Source organism: Centrocercus urophasianus, unplaced genomic scaffold (genome assembly GCF_019232065.1).
Source record: "Centrocercus urophasianus isolate 14NV4802_14NV808 unplaced genomic scaffold, USGS_Curo_1.0 seq_23, whole genome shotgun sequence".
Lineage (NCBI taxonomy): Eukaryota > Metazoa > Chordata > Aves > Galliformes > Phasianidae > Centrocercus > Centrocercus urophasianus.
This window is the reverse complement of record NW_024884789.1, coordinates 9526799-9550453: the sequence shown is the minus strand read 5'-3', so window position 1 is coordinate 9550453 and position 23655 is coordinate 9526799. Positions and strand designations below refer to the sequence as shown.

Here is a 23655-nt window from a genome sequence, read left to right as displayed (position 1 = left end):
GCACATGGCTGCCAAGTCCCCTCTTTTCAAAGCTTAGAAAGACGCAGTATCACAAGAAGAACCTACTTGTGTGACTCAGTGGGCTGCCAGCGATCTGCGTTGCTGCTGTACCCCGGGCTGCACAGACTGCAGATTGCAGGGCCTGCGTGTTGATGTAACACGGATCATCGAAAAGATCTGTTCTGTAGGCAGACTTCAGTAATGTTGCATCTTTCTTTGTCTTCTGTGATCTTTCACCACAAGAACCTGCAATTAGTGTATAGTCTGCACAGATGCCTTTTTTTTTATTATTATTTCTAAACTCAAGTTAAAATAACTGCAAAAAAATGGAACATGAATGTTGCTGTTCTTGTATATCCCATGAAAGTCCTTTGTAAGGAAAACAAAAATTGGCAGATGAATTGTTTTTTTCCTATGGCACAAGGTACGCTATTCAAAGTTAGAATGAAATTTTCAAACATGTTCCACACTGGCTCAGTTCTGCTTCAGTTAATGTCAGCACTAAATCCCCTGCTGATTGAAAAGAAATTAATACATATGACTCTACAGAGACACAAGCTGTATGCATTGTTTGTTGCAAAGCCCCTTCCTTCCCCTCTGTACCACAAGCTTTGTGGGAAACTGAACAATTCTCTCTTGCTATTCTGGTGGAGCAGAGAGAATGGGGAAGTCAGTGCTTTTGTGGCACTGCATGGAGAGCCAAAGCCACATCTGTCAGGTTAGAATCCCAGCCTAGAAACAAGTTAACAGAATATTCCCTGCAGGATATGAAAATAATGCCACTTCAGCTAGCCAAATAGCACACATATTTTTGCTCTTTAGCAAACATTTTAGTCAGAGATCTATTCATTTATTCTTTTATTTGTTCACCCTCTCGTTGCTAGAATCATTTGGTTCTCCTTTCCTTAAATCAGCAATAACACAAGGAATTGAACCATCCTCCTTCAACAGTGTAACCTGTCTCTTTATTGCAGTGCAGGTGGGTATTCAAGAAGAATGTCACCAAGCAGTAGAAGAGATGAGTTGGGGAAACACACACAGGGCATCGGATGTAGCAAGTAAAGGCCAAAAGGGGATGGAGGGTAGTGATCCCCTGGGGCACCAGAGAGCAGGTTTCTCCAAAGTGGGACTGATACGGGCCACAGAGCTCCCCAAGGAGAGGGATGGGCACAGTTAAACAGACAACCCAGACTGGAATCAAGGCCACAGACTCCACTGGAACAGAAATTCAGTATTTGTAGGGGGAAGGGATATTTTCAGAGACTGTTAAAGCAAAGAAATATCCTCCTTCTTCAAGGCATATGAAAGAGAATTAAACAACAGAGAGCTACTGTACAGTGTCATGGCAAGTAAAATGAGTAATTCTGCCAGCAGACACGACAACGGATTAGTGCCCTTCTGAAAATCTGTGAGGCTTTCTTGTCTGCCCTTCATCTAGCAAACCAGAAGTGACCTACTCAGTGACCACTTTTCAACACTGTATTGAAAGCAAAGGGGCATCCCGTACAGCCAGACTGCTTTGGTTACTTCACGCATATGCATGTGAAAGAAAACAGAGCACATACCCATGGTTTTGTTTTCTTCTGGGCAATTTTCATATACGTTGATGGATGTCGGGCTGCCTGTCTGCAAAGAAATTGTAAAAATGGTCACATACAATAGTTTCTTGGAAACCTCACATAATGTTATAACATCTGTGCACCAGTTAACTGGGATCCGGGTAACTGAATTCTTCATAAAAAGACCAAAAAACTTTCCCATCTCCTAAGATAATATTTTACCCCATGGAAAGAAGGCAAGTGCAATTACATGTTGCAGGATAATTCCCAGTGACTCTGGAGAGCTGTAGAAACAAACTCAGGGTTGTGAAGACTACCAGGCCTACAGCAAGGATTTAAGATAACACTGGAAAACAGATGGAGAACAGGACAGAGCCGGGCAATAGTGCCTTCAGAGACAAACCACACCTGGGAACAGCAGCTTCCTGAGCAACACCTACCAGCTGCCAGGAGGCCTGTTTGAACGTGCACCCTGTAAGCAAAGATGGTGCCTGCTTCACTGAATGGGGAAATGCTGGTGTTTCCAAGAACAGACAGAGAGGACTTTGAAGTCTGTACAGCAAGTCTGAACTCTGCTGGTTTTACTCCTAATGGTTTTCTATTCCTGACTACCTCGAGCAAAAGCCTTTTTTTTTTTTCTTACCATTTTTTGTAGCTACTGCAGCTCAATGGAGTCTCATCAAAAATTCCAGACATAACTAGTGCTGCATATACACTGCAATCAGCTAATATCATATGTATAGGTTGTAGAGCATAATAGATGGGAGGAAATATTTACTGGATCATAGAACTGAGAGTCAGGAAGTCCCAGATTTTGTAAATGTTCTCCTAGACAAGCCATTCAGGTCTGTATCTATTTCCTTCTCACAGCTAACAAGTTAACAAGGGGATATTACTCCATCTCCTAAAAGTACTCTAAGGACAAACCAGTTAATCTTCTGAAAGTGCTTTGGGACTCAATTATGTACTAAACATGATTAAATCTTGCCTAAAAAAAACCCTTTCCCAGCATAGTCAGAACCTGGTTCTGATGTTAACACCAATGCTTTACACCACAGTAACACTTTATTATTCATTCCCATAACAGGCAGTGAATAGTTCTATCAGAAGATATACTTACCAAGCAGTGCTGCTTTTTGCACTGTATAAAACAGCCAGACCTTTGGTCTGTTGGCACTTTCATTCGCATGTCTAATACTCCACCAGTGGGAGGCTCTTTCCCTGGAATTTCATTGTAATATTCATGATCCTCCCTCTCCTGTAAATTCCCAGCTGATCCATCAGCACTCACTGCCTCACTGAAACAAATGTGGAAATAAAAGCAACTGATGTTATCGACTGCTTTCTAATGTAGGCAAACATCCCAAGTGTTCATGCATCACACAGTGCACAGATCAGCCATACAAAGGTCGTAACAGAGATTGGGCCTCAACTGTCAGAATTGTTTACTTTAATTCTCTCCAAATTGAAAATGGAATCACCATGGTTCAGGCTTCAGGGGGATTGTCTTGGCACTAGACAGCCCAGATCCCTGGGATACCAATGTGCTGTTCACAAAGGTATCCAAAATGTCGACCATAAGAATGATTCTTCTGGCTTCTCGTCTCAACTATATAAATCTAGGGATGGGGGCAGGAGTGGGGGGTGACACGACTTACGAAAGAAAATTAAAACCTCATGTGGCATTTAGGAAGACAAGCCTGCAACTGTTTCAGAAAAACAAACATTGCTACAAAAAAATGTAGTCATCCTAAATGGAATGCACTCTGATTTTAATAATCAGAAACAATATGACTATTCAGTTTCAGCTTGAAGAAAACAGTGAATGACACGAAGGATGGTACCCAACGTTTTTCTTGAGCTAGAACAGAATCACGATAGCTTAAATGTACAGCTGATACACTGCAAAATAACTAGGTGCTTCCTGTACTATCTCCGGTCCCGAAATAAAAACCTCATCTCAAATCTTACTTCTCTGTTTAACAAGAATATAATTGGATAAAAGACCTCGAGCAGGAAAGAGATAAAGTTCAAGTAGTTGATTACGTGATATGCAGTGCAAGTATTTGATTATGTGATTCATAGTAGTTGGAGGTGGGTGACTCATTCACACAGCAATATCCGAGTTCTGTCTGAGGACCATTCTCCAAGACTGGCTGCGGTTTCAGCTCAAGGAGGGAATTTAATTAGCATCTTCCATTTCTCCTTTCTGTGATTTACTCCTGGCATAACTTCTCAGAGTTTCATAGCAAAGACTCTTCCTGCGGCTATTGTCTCCAGGGTAAACTGAGTATTAGCAGTGGAATGCCAAGAAACACTATATGACAAAATAAATGTAACCTGGAGGTGGTACTGCTGCCAAGGAATAAAACCAATTTTACTGCATTGTTTCAGGCACTGTACCAGTGACACTGCCTGCACACTGATTCTGGTTTTCAGGAAGCAGCTAGGTGGTTTTACAGCTTTATCTGTTTCTGAGAGGTAGCAAGGGATCAAATTCTGCATCAATAAAGGAAAAACATGGCTCCTTAGAGAGAGCCATATGTCAGACCAAGAACTGTGTGTCCAGTGCACTGGAAATGGGGAACTGCAATCTGAAAGTTAACCTAAGTCCCACAGTATGAGCAATGGGCTGAAGACAAGACTTCATACTTTAAAATGCTGGTGGTGGCTGGGTTGATTTTCAGCATACGAGGCTGACTCAACTCGCAGCAGGTGGAACTGCAGGTCTCTGCCAGGTCACGAGCAGAAGAGCAGAGAGGTGAATTACAACTGCTTGCATCCCCAGCACAGACTTCCCACAGCTGCAGTAAGCTTAAACTTGGCACAGCTCAGGACTGAGCTCAGCGTGCACCATATTTATAGAGCAAAACTTCTCCACTTCATTTACCCTGCCCAAGTAAGGACAGGATAATTTGAACATTTGTCCCATTTCCTTGCATCACTTGAAATACAACAGTTTTAACTAAGCACCTGTACAAATGTCACTGGAAACAGTGCCATTCACTGGAATAAGTTGACGTTACTCTACTACTCTATGTACACAGAGCGTGTATTACAGTTAGCATACATTCAGAATGCATCACCTAGACATCTTATTTATGGATCATTCTTTGGAGTGCAATTGTTCTCTGAGAAGTACTGAAGAGAAGAAAACTTCCAGTGAAGTCAGTGACTGAGAACATGCTGACCTTTCATTAGAAGTCACCAGGCTGGATGGGTTCTTCAGGTACTGTTTGAACCGGAGCTCAAAAGCCTGCCCTATGGTGTTTATCACCTCCTGTGCCATCCCATTGGGACACTCCAGTATGTGGCATGCTGCAAAGAGACACCTTGCTTTAATTAGGTAAATGTCCTTTATATTAAAAAAGAAAAAAAAAGAAATCAATCTCTATTCTTTAGAGCAGAAGAGTTGAGCATGAGACTACCTAGGCAGCCTTAGGGCATTAGTCAGGACTGAGATTTTTTGACATGCAAAGGATGTTGCTCTGAATTTATTTAAGGCATGATATCAACTCAATGAAAGAAACTCCATTTATGGTTCCTGCACAGAACACCCCTGTATCTCCTCCTCAGGCAAGGTAGAACCCCTTTTGTCTGTGCTGGGAAAGACCCTGTCCCAGTGCAGAGCCAGCAGCTGGCACAAGTTCAGTCTGACCTACAGATCCCCACTTAATGGCACAAAGAATTTAGAGCCACAGCCTGCATGCAAACTGTCACCCCTATCCACACAGCAAAGTTAGAAATTGTATAGAATCTTGAGCTGCTCAGTAACTCTCATCACAAAACTCAAGCAAGTCCTTGGTACAGATAAAGCAATCATAAAGACATACATAATGATTTGAAAATTTCTTCCATACCTCTCTGATTAACAGGATCTTTTGCTACATATGCAACATAGTCCGTTGTATCCTTCAGCAAAGAAGAAGACAAACGTTTTTAAAGTTATCATTATGAACAACCTTATCACCATAACAAAGCAACTTAGTACACAGAGAGATATTCTTAGCTTTAAAAATAGGTTTCAGAAAGTGTGGAGGTGCTGCACAAGGGGGTAAGGGAAAGATCAGCGATGCAGTGGTGGATATTGACACAGTAATTGTGCAGTAATGCTTGTTCTTGTGATAAATGCAGGAGACCATTTCACGTTCCTTGGGTTTCCAGTAAACTGTGTTTTCATACTCTGCAAGGGAGAAGAAACTCAGCTGGTGCCTCATCAGCAGAGAGTGCTGAACACATCAGGGCAACGTGACTTCCAGCCACATCTTTTGGCTGGAACAGCCCTCATTGATGTCCATGGAACACTTGAAAGTGTGAAAAGGCTGCAGAGACCATGTAATAATTTCACCATTTGTGGCATTGAGATTGACTTCCAAAGGCATCTTAGAGAAAAGATGTTATTTAAAATATCACAGAAGGCAAGAGGGATTCCATCTCAACCACTGCTGCCTATGTCAGCGTGGTTAACATCAAGTTAAACTACTCCGGATCTGAAGGCCACTGCTGAGATCAGACAACCTCAGTATAATCAGTTGTCTGTTACAGATTCTCTTCACAGCTAGTGCCGAAATAGTAATCACTTTCTCCTGTGAAACTGAAACGGGATCTGAAATAGACAGATTAACATTTCTAGTCATATTGCAAAAGCAAAGAGTCGCTTGATAATTCAACATTATAGTAACAACGGTGAGATAATGAATAACATTCTTTTAATTATTAAAGATGCATTTTGTTATTTTGGATCTTTATGGGGATGGGGAAAACACAATTGGCAGCTTAAAGGCACGGCTCTCTTGGGGAAAGATGCAGTCAGCTGGCAGGAAACAAAGGCCCCATTTGCAATATGCACAAGAACATCCATTTAATAATTCACAATGAATGACACAGGAGGCACATCTTAGGGTCAGCAGATCTTGTCCTAGATCATTCAGAAAGAAAAAATCTCCCAAGGTAATATCATTAAAGCAAAGAAAGCTAAATATTTCTCTTGCACTTAGAAAACTCAATTTCCTTTCTTTTCCTCCCAGGTTTTTCTTAAGGTTTATGAATATTTTATGATATTTTACTTTTAAAATAAATTAGGTCTTGACTGTAACTGGAAAACTGAAGCAACTGGAGCAGTACCTGCTATTTTTATATCTTTACAACACTTAAGTGTCTGCATGGATGACTTTGCTTTAAAATAAAGCCCCCTCCAGAACAGAATCCTGCCATTCCTTAACAGCGCAGAGCAACACAGAACTGTGCTCAGACCTTGAAAACAGGGACAGTTAGAGAGACATGTCCTATGGAAAATAAAGCTGGAAATAATATATCCCTGCCTGAATTATGCTGAGACATGACATAAAGACAGACTTAAGACAGCCAGCTTCTAGGGCACAGTACATACTGCAGAGATAGGACAGTTCAAGGATATATATATATAAACTATTTAACTATCAAGAAAACTGGACTTGGAAATGAAGCTTCGTGATGCTCAGCACGACAGCACGGCAGCACTTGGAGATACCAGGAAGGGTCTGCAAAGCCAAAGGACTGTAATGCGCAGTGCAGTGTGTTAGGGTAGCATGAGCACCTCATGGTGAAAGTCAGACCTCTCAAAATGCCTTGGTTGTGAGCGGGATCCCTAAGGATCTCATTCTTCGGCACCAGCTCCATGCGGTGCCTCCCTGCTGGGCGCAGGACTGGCAGCGCAGAGCCTGCACAATGTTCCATCCCCACATCCCTGCTTCGCTCCCCAGCTCCAGGAAGCTCCTGCTCTCAAGCAGCTCGGGCAAAACCTCACCAGCAGCTGGGCTCCTTACATCACCCCATGGCTCTCCACCCACCACACAGGGCTGATTCTCAGCTATTTTCCCTTGCCTGGTCATAAATCCAAAGAGGCAAATCTGTCATTTTCCAGTCAAAGCTAGATCTGGCTTCTACTCCTTTGTTTCATAACACAAGAACAAGGAGACATTTATCAAAACTGAAAGGCAGAAAATTCCAAACTGATTTAAAAAAATACAGTTTTCATAACACATAGAGTGTGAAATTCAGAACGCTGGGAACTTGCTGACACTGGAGAAGGGAATAGGACATGTTTATGAATGACAAATTCCTCACAATAATTTCAATGAAAGATTTGGAAGAGGAAAGAAAACTTCTTGCATGATAACATCAGTGAGTTCATAACTATTACAGTGGGAGAAAACCCCATATCTGCAAGAAAAATAATGTCATGTCCATCTTATAGAAGCTTTGTTTATCTGAAATTCATCTAAAATTTAGAGAGGCTGATGCTGACCTCTTCTGTAACACAGCATTGGATTACAGGGACCTCAGAACTGATGCAACTCCCACGTTCATATATTCTTATTTTCAGGTTCCCAAGTCTGTGGTCTTGTGAGTGACCCTAGTCTCACTGATGGGCGGTGGGAACAATAACTCTACCTAGCTATCAAATCCCTGCTGAACCTCCATTCAAAAACTCCTGTCCCAGACTCCCTGCCTATTTTAGACTCCTGGTCATGATGCAGAAGCATGGCATACTCTGTTAGTGCTTAATGAAGTAAAGTATTTGCAGGTATTTCTATTCTCATAATAATTTCATGTACCTGCAGAAGTCTTACAAATCAATACTTACTGGGTCACCTCCAGAAGCAAATGAGATGGACTGCATGTGATGGTTGGCAATAATCTGAAAAGCATGACAAATTAGTTAAACATGCTCACGTGCATTTAGAAAACAGCAGAGCAAGCAATTCAGTTCATGACAACCCCATCTATTAATAAACCATGGGCGTATCATTTGTGAAGGAAAAAGCTTAAAATAGGAATATTTTTGGAGACTGTCCATTCATGTTTGATAATATCTGGATCCTGAAAGGGTTTTTGGATTGAATTCAGACACCGTTTCTAACCTTGTGAATACACAGCTGCCTACATGAGAGTTTCATAGGAGAATAATGGAAGATACTAAATGCATTCATAAATTCTTGAGAAATTAATTCAGTTCAAAATGACCAGTAGTTAGTCTTATTTAAATGCACAGCATATATAACAGTGGCATTTTTACAAACAGTGCCCACTGATGCTCAGACCATCTTCTCTCCCAGCACTAGCACCACACTGTTGTGATAGGACTTTTGCTAGCTAGATCGAGCACAAACTTTGTTTAAAACACTCCCTCATCTCTGGAGACGGGCTGTTTTTTTATTATAAAATCAAGTGCAAAAGATTATGCAAGTGGGAATACAATGAAACATGGTGGCAGTGCAGGAATGGAACACGGGATTTTTCAGCTTGGAAAGGCCTAGTAACGAAAGACCTAGAAGAATTTCAAGACAGTCCTCCGAACACCTGTGTGCATGCTAACAGGACACGTCAGTACACTTGAAAGAGATCTGTCTGTCCAGATTTTAGTCCTGTAGCAGAAAAGGAAGAGCTGAGAGGGCCAGACTTCAGCTGCCAGCTCCCAAAGCTTCCTCCAGTATAGAGAAGCCCTTTGCTGCTTGCTGCAGCTGAAGGAAGGGAGACCTCAAGCCATAGGTCCTCCCAGCCCAGGAAAGCCACAGGAGCTTCCCAGCACTCAGGACAGCATCAAGTCTGTGCAACAGGTCCTCAGAGCCAGAGAGCTGGAACTACCTCCCTGCTGCTCCCCTGCTGCAGCTTGTAAGGAAACCCACTGCTGGCCTGGCAGATACCACGCTGGAGCTGAAGGAGGAATTTGGTGGGCAACACAAAGCTCCTGGGCTCATCTGCCAAAGGAACGGGCTCTAGTTCCAGAGCACACCCAGACTCCCAGGACTGTGCCCCAACAGAGCCTGGGGAATCTACACAGTACAACAGATGATGCACATATATTACCCAGCTGTAATGTACCTTTGAACAATAGCAAAGCTAAGCTCTAACTCATTATTTATATATATATATATTTTTACTCTAGGATTGTCAGAAACCCTAGTGAAGATTAGCACCTTGTTTACTAGGCACTGTACAGAGAATGACAGAGAGAGAAACACTTTGCCACGTGCTCAGAGATCCCTGGATACAAAAGACACCATCACAAACAAAAAGGGCATGTGTCACATCTTGAATTACCCCAAAATATTCTTGTTTTAAAAGTCAGCTTCAACAGGTGTGCATGGGAAGACACTGGGTGCTGCTTTCTGCTCAAGCACCCTGCATATCTTTCCAATGTCACAAAAAGAGGAGAATATGGTAGCAAGGATAGAAAGACCCTGGTTTACACATAGCCTACCTGCTGCGTGTCAGTGTTAATCAGTGTGAGGCTGTTTGTTGAAATGGTCAGCTTTATGTTCATGCCAGAAAACTGAAGGTTACTTTTGCCAAGTACAGAAGACAGAAACTTAACCGGAGGCTTTAAACACAGAAACAAAAGAAAGACATTGTCAGCTGGCTTGGCTAGCAGCAGAAGTATATCAGAATCAAGTAGAATTTTACAGCATCTTATTGAGAATGTAATGGGAACAAGGATAACGGCTTGATTATGACAAATAGACCTTCTGACAAACATCAGCTTTGAATCACACTTGATTAAATGCTTTTTACGTCAATAATGGGGAAAAGAAGTGTTAAAGAAACAAAATCCCAGAAAGTTACATATTACAGCTAGCTAAGGAATTCAGAACAACTAATTTTCCCAGTGAACTCTGCTTCATTTTCTGAGGATGAAGTGTTCCTTAGTAAATCAGGAAATTTTTCATGTATTCATTCTTCAGGAGTGTGCTTGCTCATTCTGAGCTCCACACTTACTGAAGGAAACCAATAACTTCCCCTCAACACTGCCCCACAGCAGCCACTTCCACTGCCCCTCTCTGCATGCCAGCAGTTAAGCAAACGACAGGCCCATTCAACACTGCCCTTCTCCTTATTTGCAATACAAATAACCACCAGGTAGCCTTCTGACGAATGAGCTCCCTTCCGTTATCCAAAAGGCCTCCTACACTTCAGCGATCAGAACCTTAAAACTTAGAAACCGCTGAGCACTGTAGAGGTTGGCAGGAGCAGAGCTTTAACCCTGGAAAGAGGAAGGTCTTGCACAGCCCTGCCCCCAGAACGCAGCAGGCTAAGCTCTGCAGCACGCTCAGGTGAACTGACGCTCACTAACTCCAGCACGGGCTGAACCTCGTTGGGGAATCACGTATCCAGCTTGTCAGAAGCAGATACAGAAGAGCAATTGTTCAGCTGAAGCGGTACTTACCTTCCGCTTTTTTATCGCTCCATTTGTACCTGATACGGCTTCACACAGTCGGCTTATTGCTTCCCTACAAACAGAAAAACACAGCACAAGCTGTTGGATCATTTGACATGCATCAGCTGTAACTGGGCCAGCAACCTTGTGATTTATTGCTGTAATTCCACTTAGAAACACTTAAATCTTCTGGAAAGTCTTTCACAGTTGTTTTTCCTTCTTTCTCCCTCCCAGCGTTAAAAAGAAAAACCTATTTAATGAAACACAATAATTCACCAGTCTGCTTTGGATTCATTCCTTTTCTTCATAAAATATACGAGTGTCACCTAATGACAATTCTTTGTTCCTAAATAAATAAATAAAACCAGCTAACCACAATGAAACTCAAAGGATCTCGTGCCTTCAAGTCCTTTCTCTCATGAAGGCTGGCAGGCAGCATTCCTACCTGCCTTAATCCATCTTTGTTAGAACAGCAGGGGTGTGCTGAGTGAGCCCAGCTGGGTGCCCTTATGGGCTTTCTGGTGTTAGGGGGAGGGAGGGTTTCTCTTTAAAAAAAAGAGAAAAGAAAAGAAAGAAAGAAATCACAGAAGCAATGTTTCACCTGCACTTCAGCAAATTTCCCACAATTTATATCACAAGAACATTCTTGCTGCACAGCCTACGCTGTTTGGGAGTTATGATTGAACATTTCCCAGTTCTGCCCTTGCTAGGTGTGACAGTTCTTCCAGCATTTGATATCTAGGCTGTGCAGAGCATGTCTCTTTGCCAAGCTGTGATATCCTTGGCCAAACCGCGGGTTAGACAGCTACACACTCAGCAAAGAAAATGCTTTGAGTGTCACTGCCAGCAGTGCTGTATCCCTCTGGGCAGGAGATTTTTCTCTGGGAATGCTGCACAGACCTCCTCTCTCTTCTCAAGGTGCATGGTTTGCTCAGCTGAAGCTGGATTGCAAAGCTGCTTCTCTTAGGCAAAGGGTTCTGTCGCAGTGCTTTGTAATGCCACAGCTCACAGGGGAGGTTAGGAGGTTCAGCTTCTCGACATTTTTGCAAATCAGAGGTCCTAGTTCACCTCTAGCAGCTATTTCCCAAATCAGGTGTCCTATACCAGCCACTCAGTAACCTCTATAGATGCTTCTCACCTCAGAAAGCAGAAATGTAAGGCAGAATGCATTGATGGGCTGTATCAAAGACAGCTGTTTTTCTCACTGAATGTAACTGTTACAAGCTGCATCTCTTTTCCTGGCTTCAACAAAGCAAGTTCTGATGTATGGTCAGCCAGGTGATGCTTCCCACAAACAGAGTGGCGTCCTGAGGGCAGTTAGCACAGCAGCTGCGAAAAAATCTTTTATTGGCAGCCATCAACTTTTCCCTGACTTACAGTCATTGTTTGGAAACCAGTGGAAAAATGGTGACCAACGGGGTTGGGGTGTGTTCAGCAGATTTCCTTAACATTCCTGGACATCCTGGAGATGAGGGAAGGTCAGCTCTGCTGCAGCATGCCATGGATTCCAGGATCCGACCTGACAGTCTTATCTCAATGACCCAGCAATCACAGATGTTGCTGGGGCAAGTTTTCCACGTGCTGTCCCTGCAGAATGTCCTGGAGACACTGAGCCACGCTGGCAGGCAGTGGGCCAGGTAGGCCCCATGCTGCAGGATGGCTGGAGCAGGTGGGCTGCCAGCACCCGTAGCCAAAGCACTGGACAGCACTGATGTTAAAAGGAGGCTTCCTGTCAGAGAAGGTCCTGAGAAATGAAACCTGGAGCCTGTCAAGTGTACAAACAGCAATCTGAGTGAAAGCAGCCAGGAGGAAGAGCAGCATCGCAGTGGACTGCATGAGATAGATCAGATTCAGTTTACAAACACAACCTTTTAAGCACAGCCTCTTTTTTTATCTTTTTAAAACAAAGCACTTTCCCCTGCACAACTGAAAATATGAAGTGAAATCCTGACATCTCTCCTGTTTAGCTTGGTGATATTATTTTGATGGCAGAAAGGGCAAAACTAACCGAAACAGGAATGGCACCCTGCAGGATGATCTTGCAGATTCCAATGATCTATTTGGAAAATGAAAGCTCATCTTCTCATTCAATATTAAAGGAGATTAAAATCAGAGACAAGACATTAAGGCTACCTGGGGCCTTCAAGTCTAGCTCTACCTAGAAAGAAAACCAGAAACCGAACAAACTAGAAAAAACAGAGAAGTGTTCTATTGTGGTGACAAAAGAGTTCCCCAACACTTCAAGCATCCTGTATGGAATACTCAGTTGCAGACAAAGCTGTCAGCAGCAGATCCCATTCTGGTACAAGCACATCTTGTGACTGCCCAGTTCACCCCTCTGCTATGCAATTGTTCAACAAACAGGAACAAAAAATAGGCAAATCATTTCTAATTAAGTTTCTATTTCCTCTCTTTCCTAGGGGAAATCATCTTCTCACAGCTGTTCCTTGCTTCATATCATCAGATGGCTTTCCAGATGACTTAATAGATCTTCTCATATATTATTTTAAAGGTGAAAAGCAGGCATTTGATAACACCTTGCTGATAGACCTGAACATCTCTAATTTTCAGTCACTTCCATGGGGCAGGTGGAACCTGCACCATATATTAGGAAGAAAAGAAACTCTGGGAATATCCATGATAAACTGAAATTGGATTTACTGTATCCATGCCTTCTTCCTGGAAACACGCTCTCAATTCATTCTTACAGCCGTTCACTGTCAGTCACTCGCTTGGGCAAGTCTTCTAGATCTGCCAGACAGCAAATACCTTTGTAGGTCTCACAGTTAACCTATGGATGAAAATGCAGCTCTGTGGCTTCTGGGATTTGCTTCTCCATTTTCCATTTGCCAATCAGAGGCAGCAGCAGCAAATGTGTCCTTATTATTCCAATCATGTTGCTGTTGTTCCTTTCTCTCCTCATTGTCACACATCCCAAGGCAAAGCACTTTGGATTGTTTGTTTTCCTTTAAATCACACAGGCTGAGATAACTCCACTGGTGCACTCTGCAGCAGCTCCTCTCATCTTTGGGAGCCTCAGAACTAAATGGGGAAAGCCATGAGGAATTTAAATCGGTTTAGTTCAAGGCAACGAAAATCTTGCCCCTCAACAACTCGGCAACTTCTGCCATTTGAAGTGAGGTCCCTGCCTGCCAGTCCTGCAGTGTCCATGCAATTACACACACTGACCACTGGCAGCTGACACAGTTTTTGTTTCCATAGTGAATGGGAGAGATTTGGGTCAGCTCCTGCGCTGCACACCTGTGGGGCTCAGCCATGGAGCCCCGTGCAGCCAGCCGGTGCTGCAGGGAGAGCAGAAGGAAGTTGTGGTGTCTCAGCAGCCAGCAGCAAGGTGGGCAATGAGAGGTGACAAAGACAGCCCCCTTTTGGCACCTGTGAGCCTTTAGGTCATCTCAGCAGTATACTCAAACTCAGATTTCATCCTCCAGGGCTGCACCTCTGCAACAAGCCCTGCCACAGAGGAGGCACTGGTGCTGACAGAGAGGCACTTTGTTGATTGTTTCCCCAAATGAGAGCAAAAGAAGAGCAAGGGGCTGATGTAAGCGAGCAAGCATGCTGCTGGAGATCTGCTTTTAAGCATCGAGGCCTCTGCCTACACCATCGAACAGAAAGGGATTGTGTGTCTCAACAAAGTTGAAATTAATCTTCCAAACAAAGTCAGCTTTCTTCAAGCACCCATCCCACCAGTCCTTTGCAATGCCCCTCGCCCCAGCTATGTTGCCTGGCCATTCCCAAGTTGGAGAGCTATTGCCTGGACCTGGGATACAGAATCCCTTTTCCCATACATGCCTAGATACAATCACTGAGCTTGATTTAACATAAGTGGGAGGTGGGAAAGAGAAAAAGAACTGAAGGGCAAGGGGAGGGCATGCTGGGCTCTGGGCAGGCATGGGATGGACAGGAAGACACCTCCACAGCACAGGGGCTCTAGTCCCACTGCTTCATCAGAATGCAAATGACCCATGCTGTACTACAGCTGGTGCAGAAGGGACTTTCTTAAACTGACCTTCCTTCCACATCACTTTCAAACAGAGCATGGCTCTTTGTTTAGTGAAATGCCGTCAGAGTAAAAATATGTTTTTATCCCCAGTAAAAATAACACAGATTATTAAAATGGAATCATTTCAAATAACTCCTTCACTGTTGTGTTGTGGAGGGCATCCATAAAGTGACTTGCCTGGGAGAACAATGGGAGAATAATCAAGAGTTATTGTCACCCAGTCAGGACGTAATCGACCGAACTTTAAAGCTAGCATGCACACACAGCCCTTCAACAGGCAGTCTGCAAACAGCTTAAGTTTTGAATTTCTCATACACAAAAGAGTCTCCCAAGGTCAGCAGTGGCATGGGTTTTTTTTAGGTGGTGGAACTATTTCCATTGTTAACTCCTCACATAGCCTTGGTTAACAAAACCTGACCATTTGGGCCAAATTTAAGTTGGCAGTTTCTCTTTAGGTAATAATTCATATTCAGCATTTTTCAGATAGTCTGACCAAAGCTCTGTCAGTGTAGCAACGTGCACAGCCCTGGCCTTGCAAATGGGAGGTAACCTCACTTCTTGGCTGGTGCTGTTGAAGAACACAGTGCATGTGTCTGAATCTACCAAACTGATTTATCTGTGCAAAGTCTACTGTGTTTCTCCTTTGGGTTGGTAAAAAATTAGGCAGGGGAGTGGAACTATACTTGTATCTCAGGCACTTCTTCACATACGCGTTCAGGAACGGTGCTTGTGCTGACTAAATGTAAACAATTGCTGACTTTGAATCTACAACAAATCTGACTGCTTTAGAGTGCAGTATATAAGCATTTAAGGAGTCAAGTTGTGCAGATTCTTCCTTTTAGCTCATAAGTCTGGGAGACAACAGGTAGATGTTTAACACTTATCTCGTCATGCACCTTTCCTGCCTCCACACTCTTTGATATGAGCACTTGAAGAAGCAAAAGAGCATCTGTAAATCATCTGCCGGGCAGCCACAGGAACCCTAAACCACACTTCTGGCATCCTCAGCATGAGCCGAGCCAGAAAAAAAGGCTGAGGAGGAGAGAACATGGACACAGCTGGGCAAAAATTCTCTGCAAAGAGCATTTGGGGCCGGAGAGCAGGGAGCTCTGCTGCAGGACCACGGGTGCATTCCAGCAGCCCCTTTGGAAAGGCACTCATGTGCTACCTCATAGACACAAGGACTCTGCATACAGGGCAAGACTAAAGGTAAAAATAAAGCGGATTGTTCTCTTCTGGACCTGCCAACAATCAATTGTGAGACGACCTCACTACATGGAGGGACCCACAGCACCTTGCATCAAGTGTGAAGCAGGAAGAAGGCAGCAGAAGACATGCCTGGAGCGCCCAGGCTGTGCCTTGGCCACAGCAGCAGCACGGCTGTGGCACAGCCTGCATGTTCACCTCGTGCCCCAGGTGAGCCCAGGCTCCTGGCCCAGCTGCCAATACCAAGCACCAGGTGTGCCTGTACCATGCTGCGACTGCAGGGCGATTCTCTTTGCATCCAAAACAAGGGCTGGGCAATAAATTCAGCCTGTGGCTGAAACGATCAGTTTCACAATGGAAACAGCCTATTGTAATGACCCGTAATTCAAGTCATCGCTTGGGAAAAAGCAAAGCAAACCATGCAAACTTCTATTCAAAAGAGTCTGAGGGTTTGGCACACAGCAGTGGCTTTATACAGAAATAAGTGCTCAGGCTTTTCTTTCTTGTGCTGAATTCCCATTCAGGAGTGCCTACCTGGTGACTTGTGTTCGTGTGCCAAAGTCCAGGGACCTCATTGACTGCAGCACTTCAATACAGCCCATGTACTGTGGAGAACAAAAAGAGACAAAGGATGGCTATGTTAACACCTGCAGAACAGCTGAGAGGAGGTCAGAAAAGAAAGCAAGTGTGATTTCAGCCCACTGAATTTACGCAGAACTACAATCTATGTGGAAAATCAAATCAGCCGTTCCAAAGCAGCTTCGTAAATAGATGAAGGTTTACTGAAAAGTGTGCAGAACAGCAAGGAAGATACCAGCAATTCCAACAACACAGCACAAAAAAGAGATGAAGCCCTCGGGGGACACAAAATCCAATCCTTCCTCTTTCCTAACTCTGCTCATTGTCACTGATTAACTTGTGCCACTGAGCCGGGAGGAACGCATCGATGCTGCAGCGAAATTCCCCCATGTGCAGAGAACACCTGCAGGACCGCTGCACTCAGAGGCCTTGGAGCAGTGGGAGGCATTACCAGGCATGAGGAAAACCACCGGCCCCCTGCTGCTGCAGGTCTGATGACAAATATCCAACCTCTGCAGAAGATGGAGGAGGCAGAGTTGCAATTCAAGCTCTTAGCAACAGCTCTTTAAGAGCCTGCACCACAAAGTGACTGCCTTAAATTAGAGGCTGAGTCCCACCTTTCTGTTGTATGGGGCACAGCTGAGGGCTTTTTCTATACTTATTTGGGATTTATGTAGGACAAATTTTCAGAAACATCAAGACTTGGATGATCTGTGACCATACAGAACCCTCTGACATTTTGCACAAACCTACGGAACATTTTCATCTCGATGAAGTGCACCAGGCTAACTCCAGCCACTGAGCTTACTTCTCTCCAAAACATTTTACCCATTCCTTTATCATTTCTGCTGATAGCCATCCCTCCACTATTCAAATGCAGATCTGTGCTTCCCATCTGGCATCCCCTGTTTGACACTGCAACAGTCATCTGGGAACGGAGCATCCTGCAACAGCCCGGCCCCACCGAGCCTTCCTGCATGGAGTCACAGCCTCTGGGATCCATCACAGAGAGCCTCAGGCAGGAGCTGCATGCCCTGTGCCCTCGTTTTACACGGACAGAAGCAGCACTGTGTGCAGAGAAAGGCACCGGCCTGTCTGTGAATGGATTCTCCTGCAGTGCTCAGAGGTGAATGCAGGTGCCTGCTCCAGCTTCAGAGACCTCCAGAAATGACTGTGTTAAAAAGAGAACGTGTGCGCGCAGTCAAGCAGGGATTCCACAACAATGGTATTATATCCCTGTTTTGGTTTCTTTCCAAATAGCAATGCAACCCTTGGGAGAACTCCAGAATTAGGTCAGAGCCCTGGAAGGACATCAATAAGAATCTGAAGGGTTTGCAGAACTGCTTCCCTAATGAACATTTAATGACTTTGTAAAGGACTCTGAGAGCTATCTTACTTGTTAAAGATATTCCTGCTTAACGGGAACAAAGCAAACGTGGAAGATATGCCTCAAGCCTCAGCTCACAGCACGGCAGAGACCTCTGGTCCTACAGGATAAGGTCAAGCATTCTGTGAGCTGGCTGGGTGCCCCTCGATCCTTGAGAACAGCAAGACTTAGAGGAGGAGGTGAGTCATGCACTGATAAGCAAGTCCCTGCTGCATCCTGAGCAGATGCGTGGGAAGCTGCTCTAAGCAAAGATGAAAAATCAATATTAGGTTTTTGCATAAGTGACCCTGAGTGAAGCTCAACTTATCAATGATTCACAAAAGGCCTTCTTTTTTTTTTTTTCTTCCTTTCTTTAAAAGCCTGAGTAAGGAAGTGCATTAACACTGTACCTCACTGCATCCCTCATTTATTTCATCTGAATGAGCATGGTCTGTAGGGCTGAACCCCCACATCCCTGGGCGGGGGGAAGCAGTGGGGCTGGGGAGGAGGACATCGGGGTCACGGAGCTGCGAAGAAGCCCAGGGAGCACTCAGAAGGAACAATGGGATGCTGGAAGCCTGGTAGAGAAAACAAAAGATATCTCCAAGGAAGAAAAAAAGAAGTGAAAATTACACAAGGATGATTAACCCCTCCATTGAAGAAAACGCCAACGCAGAACAGAGCCAGCTGCTAAGGACCTGACCTCACTGATGAGGGTGGATGCTGAACCCACAGATGTCTTGCCCACTTCCTGTAGCAGTGACCCATGGCAAAGCGTGCCCCCATCTCCCTGCAGTGGGATGGGGAACGGCTGTCCTGCAGGAGCCCCGTCCCATAGCATCCAAAGGGGAGGGAGAGCTGGGGATGGATTCTGCTTTCTTACACTGCCGGGGCTGGGAGAGAAGGCTGCTTTCTAAAGATGCACATCTTTTCACATCTCTCTGCAAGAGATGATGGAGAGTGACTGCAGACAGGATGAGGGACTGCGTGGGAGGAGATGTGAATGCACCCGGCAGGGCTTGCGTGAATAAGCTTTTGAGGCACCCTCTAACACAGCCCCACGTCTCATTGCATTCCTTCCCACAACACAGTGAGTGGCTCCAGCTTCAATGACAGCCAGTGATTCACCAGGAGCAGCGATACAGCTCGTGGAGCTCCTAATTAAACAATACAGCTGCAGCCTCACGATTTGACTTATTAGTTAACAGGCATTAACTCATGCATAATGCCGAGGGCAGCTCCTACAGACCCCACAGCCATCGAACAAAGGATCCAGGTGGCAGGATTTGCTAGTAGAAGCAATGCTGCTGCTACACAGCCTCTAACCAAAGGCATGTTAGATGCTGCTCGGATTCCCTAAAAACATTACAGTTACCTGGGCAAAAAAAAAAACATTTAAAAAAAAAACATTAAAAAAAATCATGAGCAGCAGTATTGTGTGCAAATGAGGGTGTCAGGAATCCTTCTCTCATCCAAGCACTTAATTTTCCCAGCACCTGCTTTAACAAGGCACTTTTGAAGTAAGGGGAAGAGATTTCTGAACCTCCCACCCCTCTTTCCTCCGGGGCTGCCAGGTGGGGAGCGGGGAGCTCTGCTTTGATTGCTGTGAATAACACCTTGATGGATGGGGCCGGGAGGGGAAAACAGCGCACGCATGCAGCAGCCATGAGCACGTGGCACCCACACACCGTGGCAGGGCCTGAGAGCACAGGCAGAACAGCCTGGAAAACAGTCTGGGTTTTGCTAAATAGAAAATTTCCAGGGAAGGTTTGACCCTTTCATTTGTGAGTTTTCAATTTTTAATGCCCCATCCCTGGAGGCGTTCAAGGCCAGGCTGGATGTGGCTCTGGGCAGCCTGGTCTGGTGGTTGGCGACCCTGTGCACAGCCGGGGGGTTGAAACTAGATGGTCATTGTGGTCCTTTTCAACCCAGGCCATTCTGAGATTAAACAAGTATTGAGGGAAAGAAAAAACAACTAACAGGGAAAAGCTCCTGATTTTATGTATGTATATACATACAGACATATGTACACAAACACATTTTCAATGAGTGTATACACACAAACATATACACATGCACACTTTCCCTTTCTTTTCAGTTTTGATCTGAAAAGCCCATCCCACACCACTGCAGCACGACAAGGGCTGTGGCAGATTCGGTTCAAAGAGAACCCAAAGCAGCACCTGCAGCTGTAGCACACGTGAGCAGCCCACAGAGAACCACTACCCTAAGGCAGAGGTGGTGACAGCTGTGGGATGAGGGCTGCCCAGCACCCCGAGCCCTGCTCACCCCTCACAGCTGTGCCTCTGCAGCCACGAACCACCAGAGCTGATCTCCTTCCTGCCAGAGAAGTGCAAGAACAGCCGGGCCTTCACTCTACTCTTAAAGATAGCGGTACAGAGATAAGCTCTGTCCTGGCTCCTGCTTCAGTATTGCTACTTGGGCTCTTTGATATTCACACAGGCAGGCTGGAGGAGCAGGCAGGTAGGGGGCTCAGCATCTTGCACAGTCCAGGTGATGTGAGACACACGTGGCATCTCCAGCTGCTGTGCACAGCTGCAGTCACACCACAGGGCACACAGGGAATCCCACTGCTAGCACCTCTTGAAGCAACACCTGACAGATAATTTCTGCCTCCTTCCAATTTATGGGTGACCACTTTTGATGTAAAGCTTCTTATCACTTCAGCAATTACTGTCTTTCTGAAATACCTGATCAAAAAGCCACTGGGTTTGGACACAGCACATCAGGATGTGTTTCAGCAGTGCTCCTGTAGCCCTGGGTCTCCTACAGCAGCAGAGCTGCAGAAGGACATCTCCCTGTTGTGCTGGGAGGCCCCTAATAGTCAGCCCTTCAAAGATGTTTTCTTGGGAAACAGCCTGACCTCCACAGCAGGAAAACGCACTGGAACAGCAACCTGGGGAGCAGCAGAAGGGGACAGCCCCCTTCACCACTTCTCTGGACCTTCCTGTCACGCTGGGCCTTGGTTTTGCTTCTCCTTTTCCTTTCTGGTCGGCGTGGTTCCCAGCAGGTAACACTTCACTGCCTCTGCCCACGAGCCCATACAGGACCTGGGAAATCCCCCCTATCAAGGGGCATCCTGCAGCCCTGAAGGGACCTCAGAGCCTTGGCTGTGACTGACACCATACAAAGGCAGGTGCCACAGGCCATGCACCGTGACACCACAACACCAGCACATTGCCCACCAGCACTGGGAGCCCCAGCAGGCATTGTGCTGTCATGCCATGTACCACTTGTGTGCCCATTAACCCAGTGAGCCACCGCTGGTGCCAAAGTACCAAGTGCCCACATCAGCACTGGGCCTTACAGGAAGCCAAGCACAAGAGAACAGGCACAAGGGTAGCTCAGAGAACCCCAGCCAGTACAAGCTCCCTCCTACTGCTGCCTTTAACAAGTCAAATGAAGATGACTGCACTCTGATTTCCATTTCCACAGCTGATGACCTGACTGACGCTCACCCCACAGCTCCCACAGCCAAAGACCTCACCCACAGTAGCTTGCCTGCTTGGGAAGGGTGGGCACAGCCACGGCCCCATTTTGTTCTTCTCCCTTCTGATGTGCAATGTCAGAGGTTCAGAGTGTGGAGAAGGAAGCAATGGCCATTGGCTTTCCACCTGGCAAGGTCTGGGCACAGAAGTTAAACATCCAGAGAGGAAAAATGGAAAACAAGAAAGTTCCCGAGTGTGACATGGGTGGAAGAAGCAAAGCCTTGAGCCCAGGGACTCATCCAGCAGCATGGTCCCCACAGCCAGCAACTGCTGACAGCAGCCAGCACCAACAGTGACAGCACAGTGTGAGAAATACCCGGAGCAGCTGAGGTTGGGTGTCCTCTGGAGGAACAGGCAGTGCTCTCTGTGCCCAGAGCAGAGGGTGCAGCCCAGCAGCACAAGTGGAGGGCAGCCTCAGCATCCTGCACCATGCAGAAGGGGCTGCAGGGCCAATGCTGGGCCCAGCACTGACAGATGTCACAGTATGAGGCAGCACCTGCCTGGCACCGGAGCTGCTGGGAGGGATGGGACCTTGCCACAGTCCTTCCCCCTCAACACACATTTCAGAGTGACCTCATTTACAGCACAGCTCAGCTGTGCTCCCCCAAGACCCTAAGGACAGCCTGTATGGCAACTAATGTTGTCTACCTCTGGGGATAGCTGTGCTCCTTTTAACTCCCTCGGGCCCTCAGCACAGCCCTACATCCATCATTAAACAGCAGACACACAGGGTTTGTCTCTGACCAGAGGCTAACCAGTACAGCCTGCAGACCCCTGTGCCAGCGCCCGGTCCCCGCGCTCAGTACTCACCCTCACACCGTAGCTTGTGCCCGGCTCCTCCGCACTCTCCCCGCTGGGCACGAGGCTGCCTCCCAGCCTGCCCACCGCCTCCGCCGCTCCCCGCCCGGCGCAGCCGCCCGCGGGCCTCGCGGTCAGGTGTGGCCCCTCCGTGCCGGGCTGAGGGTACGAGGCCGAGAGGCAGCCGAGCTCAGGCGAGGAGGGGCCGCCAGGGACGGTGACGCACTCAGTCAGTTTGGTCCTCGGCACCTCCTTGCTCCCCAGGCAGAAGCTCTTCAGGCCGGGCAGAGCGGAGGGGTTGGCGAGTTTAATGTTGGCCATGCGCGGGATCAGCGCGCACAGCGTGGTGCAGGTGTCCTGCGGACCCAGCGGGACGTCCTCTGCCAGCAGGCTGGGTGCTGAAGGGTGGGAGGAGGAGGAGGAACCTTTGATGTTTTGCGGCCCTTCGTCCAGAGACGTTACGGAGTCGTTCCTGAAGCGGCTGTACTTGGCCCTGTGCAGCATCCCCGGGTGTCGCAGCAGCCCCACGTACAGGACGTGTGCACAGAGGCTCTGCGGGCCGCGCTCTCTCATAGCCCTGGCAGATCGGTAACCGGAGCCTTGGGCACAAATCGCCTTTGTGAATAAATCAGACGGAAAGCAGGCAAGTCAAACAACGTTAAAAATGGAAACCTGACAGAGATTTCTGCCGACTCCCTCCCAAGCAGCGTATTTTCCTCGATGCGGGAGGCTTCCAGCCGCACGGCCGGCCGGCATTCTCCGTGCAGTCCCACGGGCAGCGGCAGCCCACGCCCAGGAATGCCACCCGAGCCCCTGTCCCCCCTGGCGCCACACACCGGGCGCTCACGGCCGGGATGTCACCGCCAGGTACTGGCCGCAGCGACGGCCCGAGCGCGACCCAGGCAGGGCAGAGCAGAGCACAGCAGGCGAGCCCCGCGCTCAGCCGCACCTCCAGAGCATCTCGAGCCCCGCCAGGTGCGCGGCTCTCGGTGCCGTCATCCTCAGCTGCCCCCGCGCCGCACCGCTCCTGCCCGCACACGCGTAAAGCAGAGCCCTCCCAGCCCGCAGCAGCTCTCAGCCTCGGGCTCGCCAATTCTTGCTCCAAAATCCTTCAGCGCCGGATCGCCGCGGGCTCGGTTCAGCCCCGCGCACGCCGTACCCTCGGCACACAGCAGCGCCCGAGCCGCTCCCGCCACGCCGAGCCCTGGGCGCCGCCGCCGCCGCCGCCTTTTATGAATGAAGTTTTTTTTTTGTGAATGAGCCTCAGCGCGTGCAGGCGGGCAGCGCCGTGAATGGCGCTCGGCGGGCGGCCGCGGCCCGGCGGCCCCCGGGGTGCTCCCGGCAGCCAATCGCAGCCCGCCGCCGGCTCACGCGCCCTCAGCGCGCGAGTGCGGGGGGGCGCGGGGCAGGAGCGCGGCGGG

The 23655-nt window shown here is 47.0% G+C and overlaps 1 protein-coding gene across 1 annotated transcript in view; it reads right to left on the bottom strand.

Annotated features, from left to right (window-relative positions):
• The window catches only part of SHC4 (SHC adaptor protein 4), a 28340-nt gene extending 5086 nt beyond the window's left edge, over positions 1–23254 (bottom strand). The window contains exons 1-11 of the mRNA XM_042824750.1: positions 23184–23254; positions 22247–22849; positions 16517–16587; positions 10765–10828; positions 9802–9921; positions 8185–8238; positions 5420–5471; positions 4751–4877; positions 2680–2857; positions 1566–1626; positions 67–246 (exon numbers count right to left, since the gene is read on the bottom strand). Of these exons, the coding sequence (XP_042680684.1) occupies positions 67–246; positions 1566–1626; positions 2680–2857; positions 4751–4877; positions 5420–5471; positions 8185–8238; positions 9802–9921; positions 10765–10828; positions 16517–16587; positions 22247–22807 (1468 nt within the window). The 5' untranslated portion in view covers positions 22808–22849; positions 23184–23254. The remainder of the gene's footprint in view (positions 1–66; positions 247–1565; positions 1627–2679; positions 2858–4750; positions 4878–5419; positions 5472–8184; positions 8239–9801; positions 9922–10764; positions 10829–16516; positions 16588–22246; positions 22850–23183) is intronic.
• Positions 23255–23655: the final 401 nt, after the last annotated feature.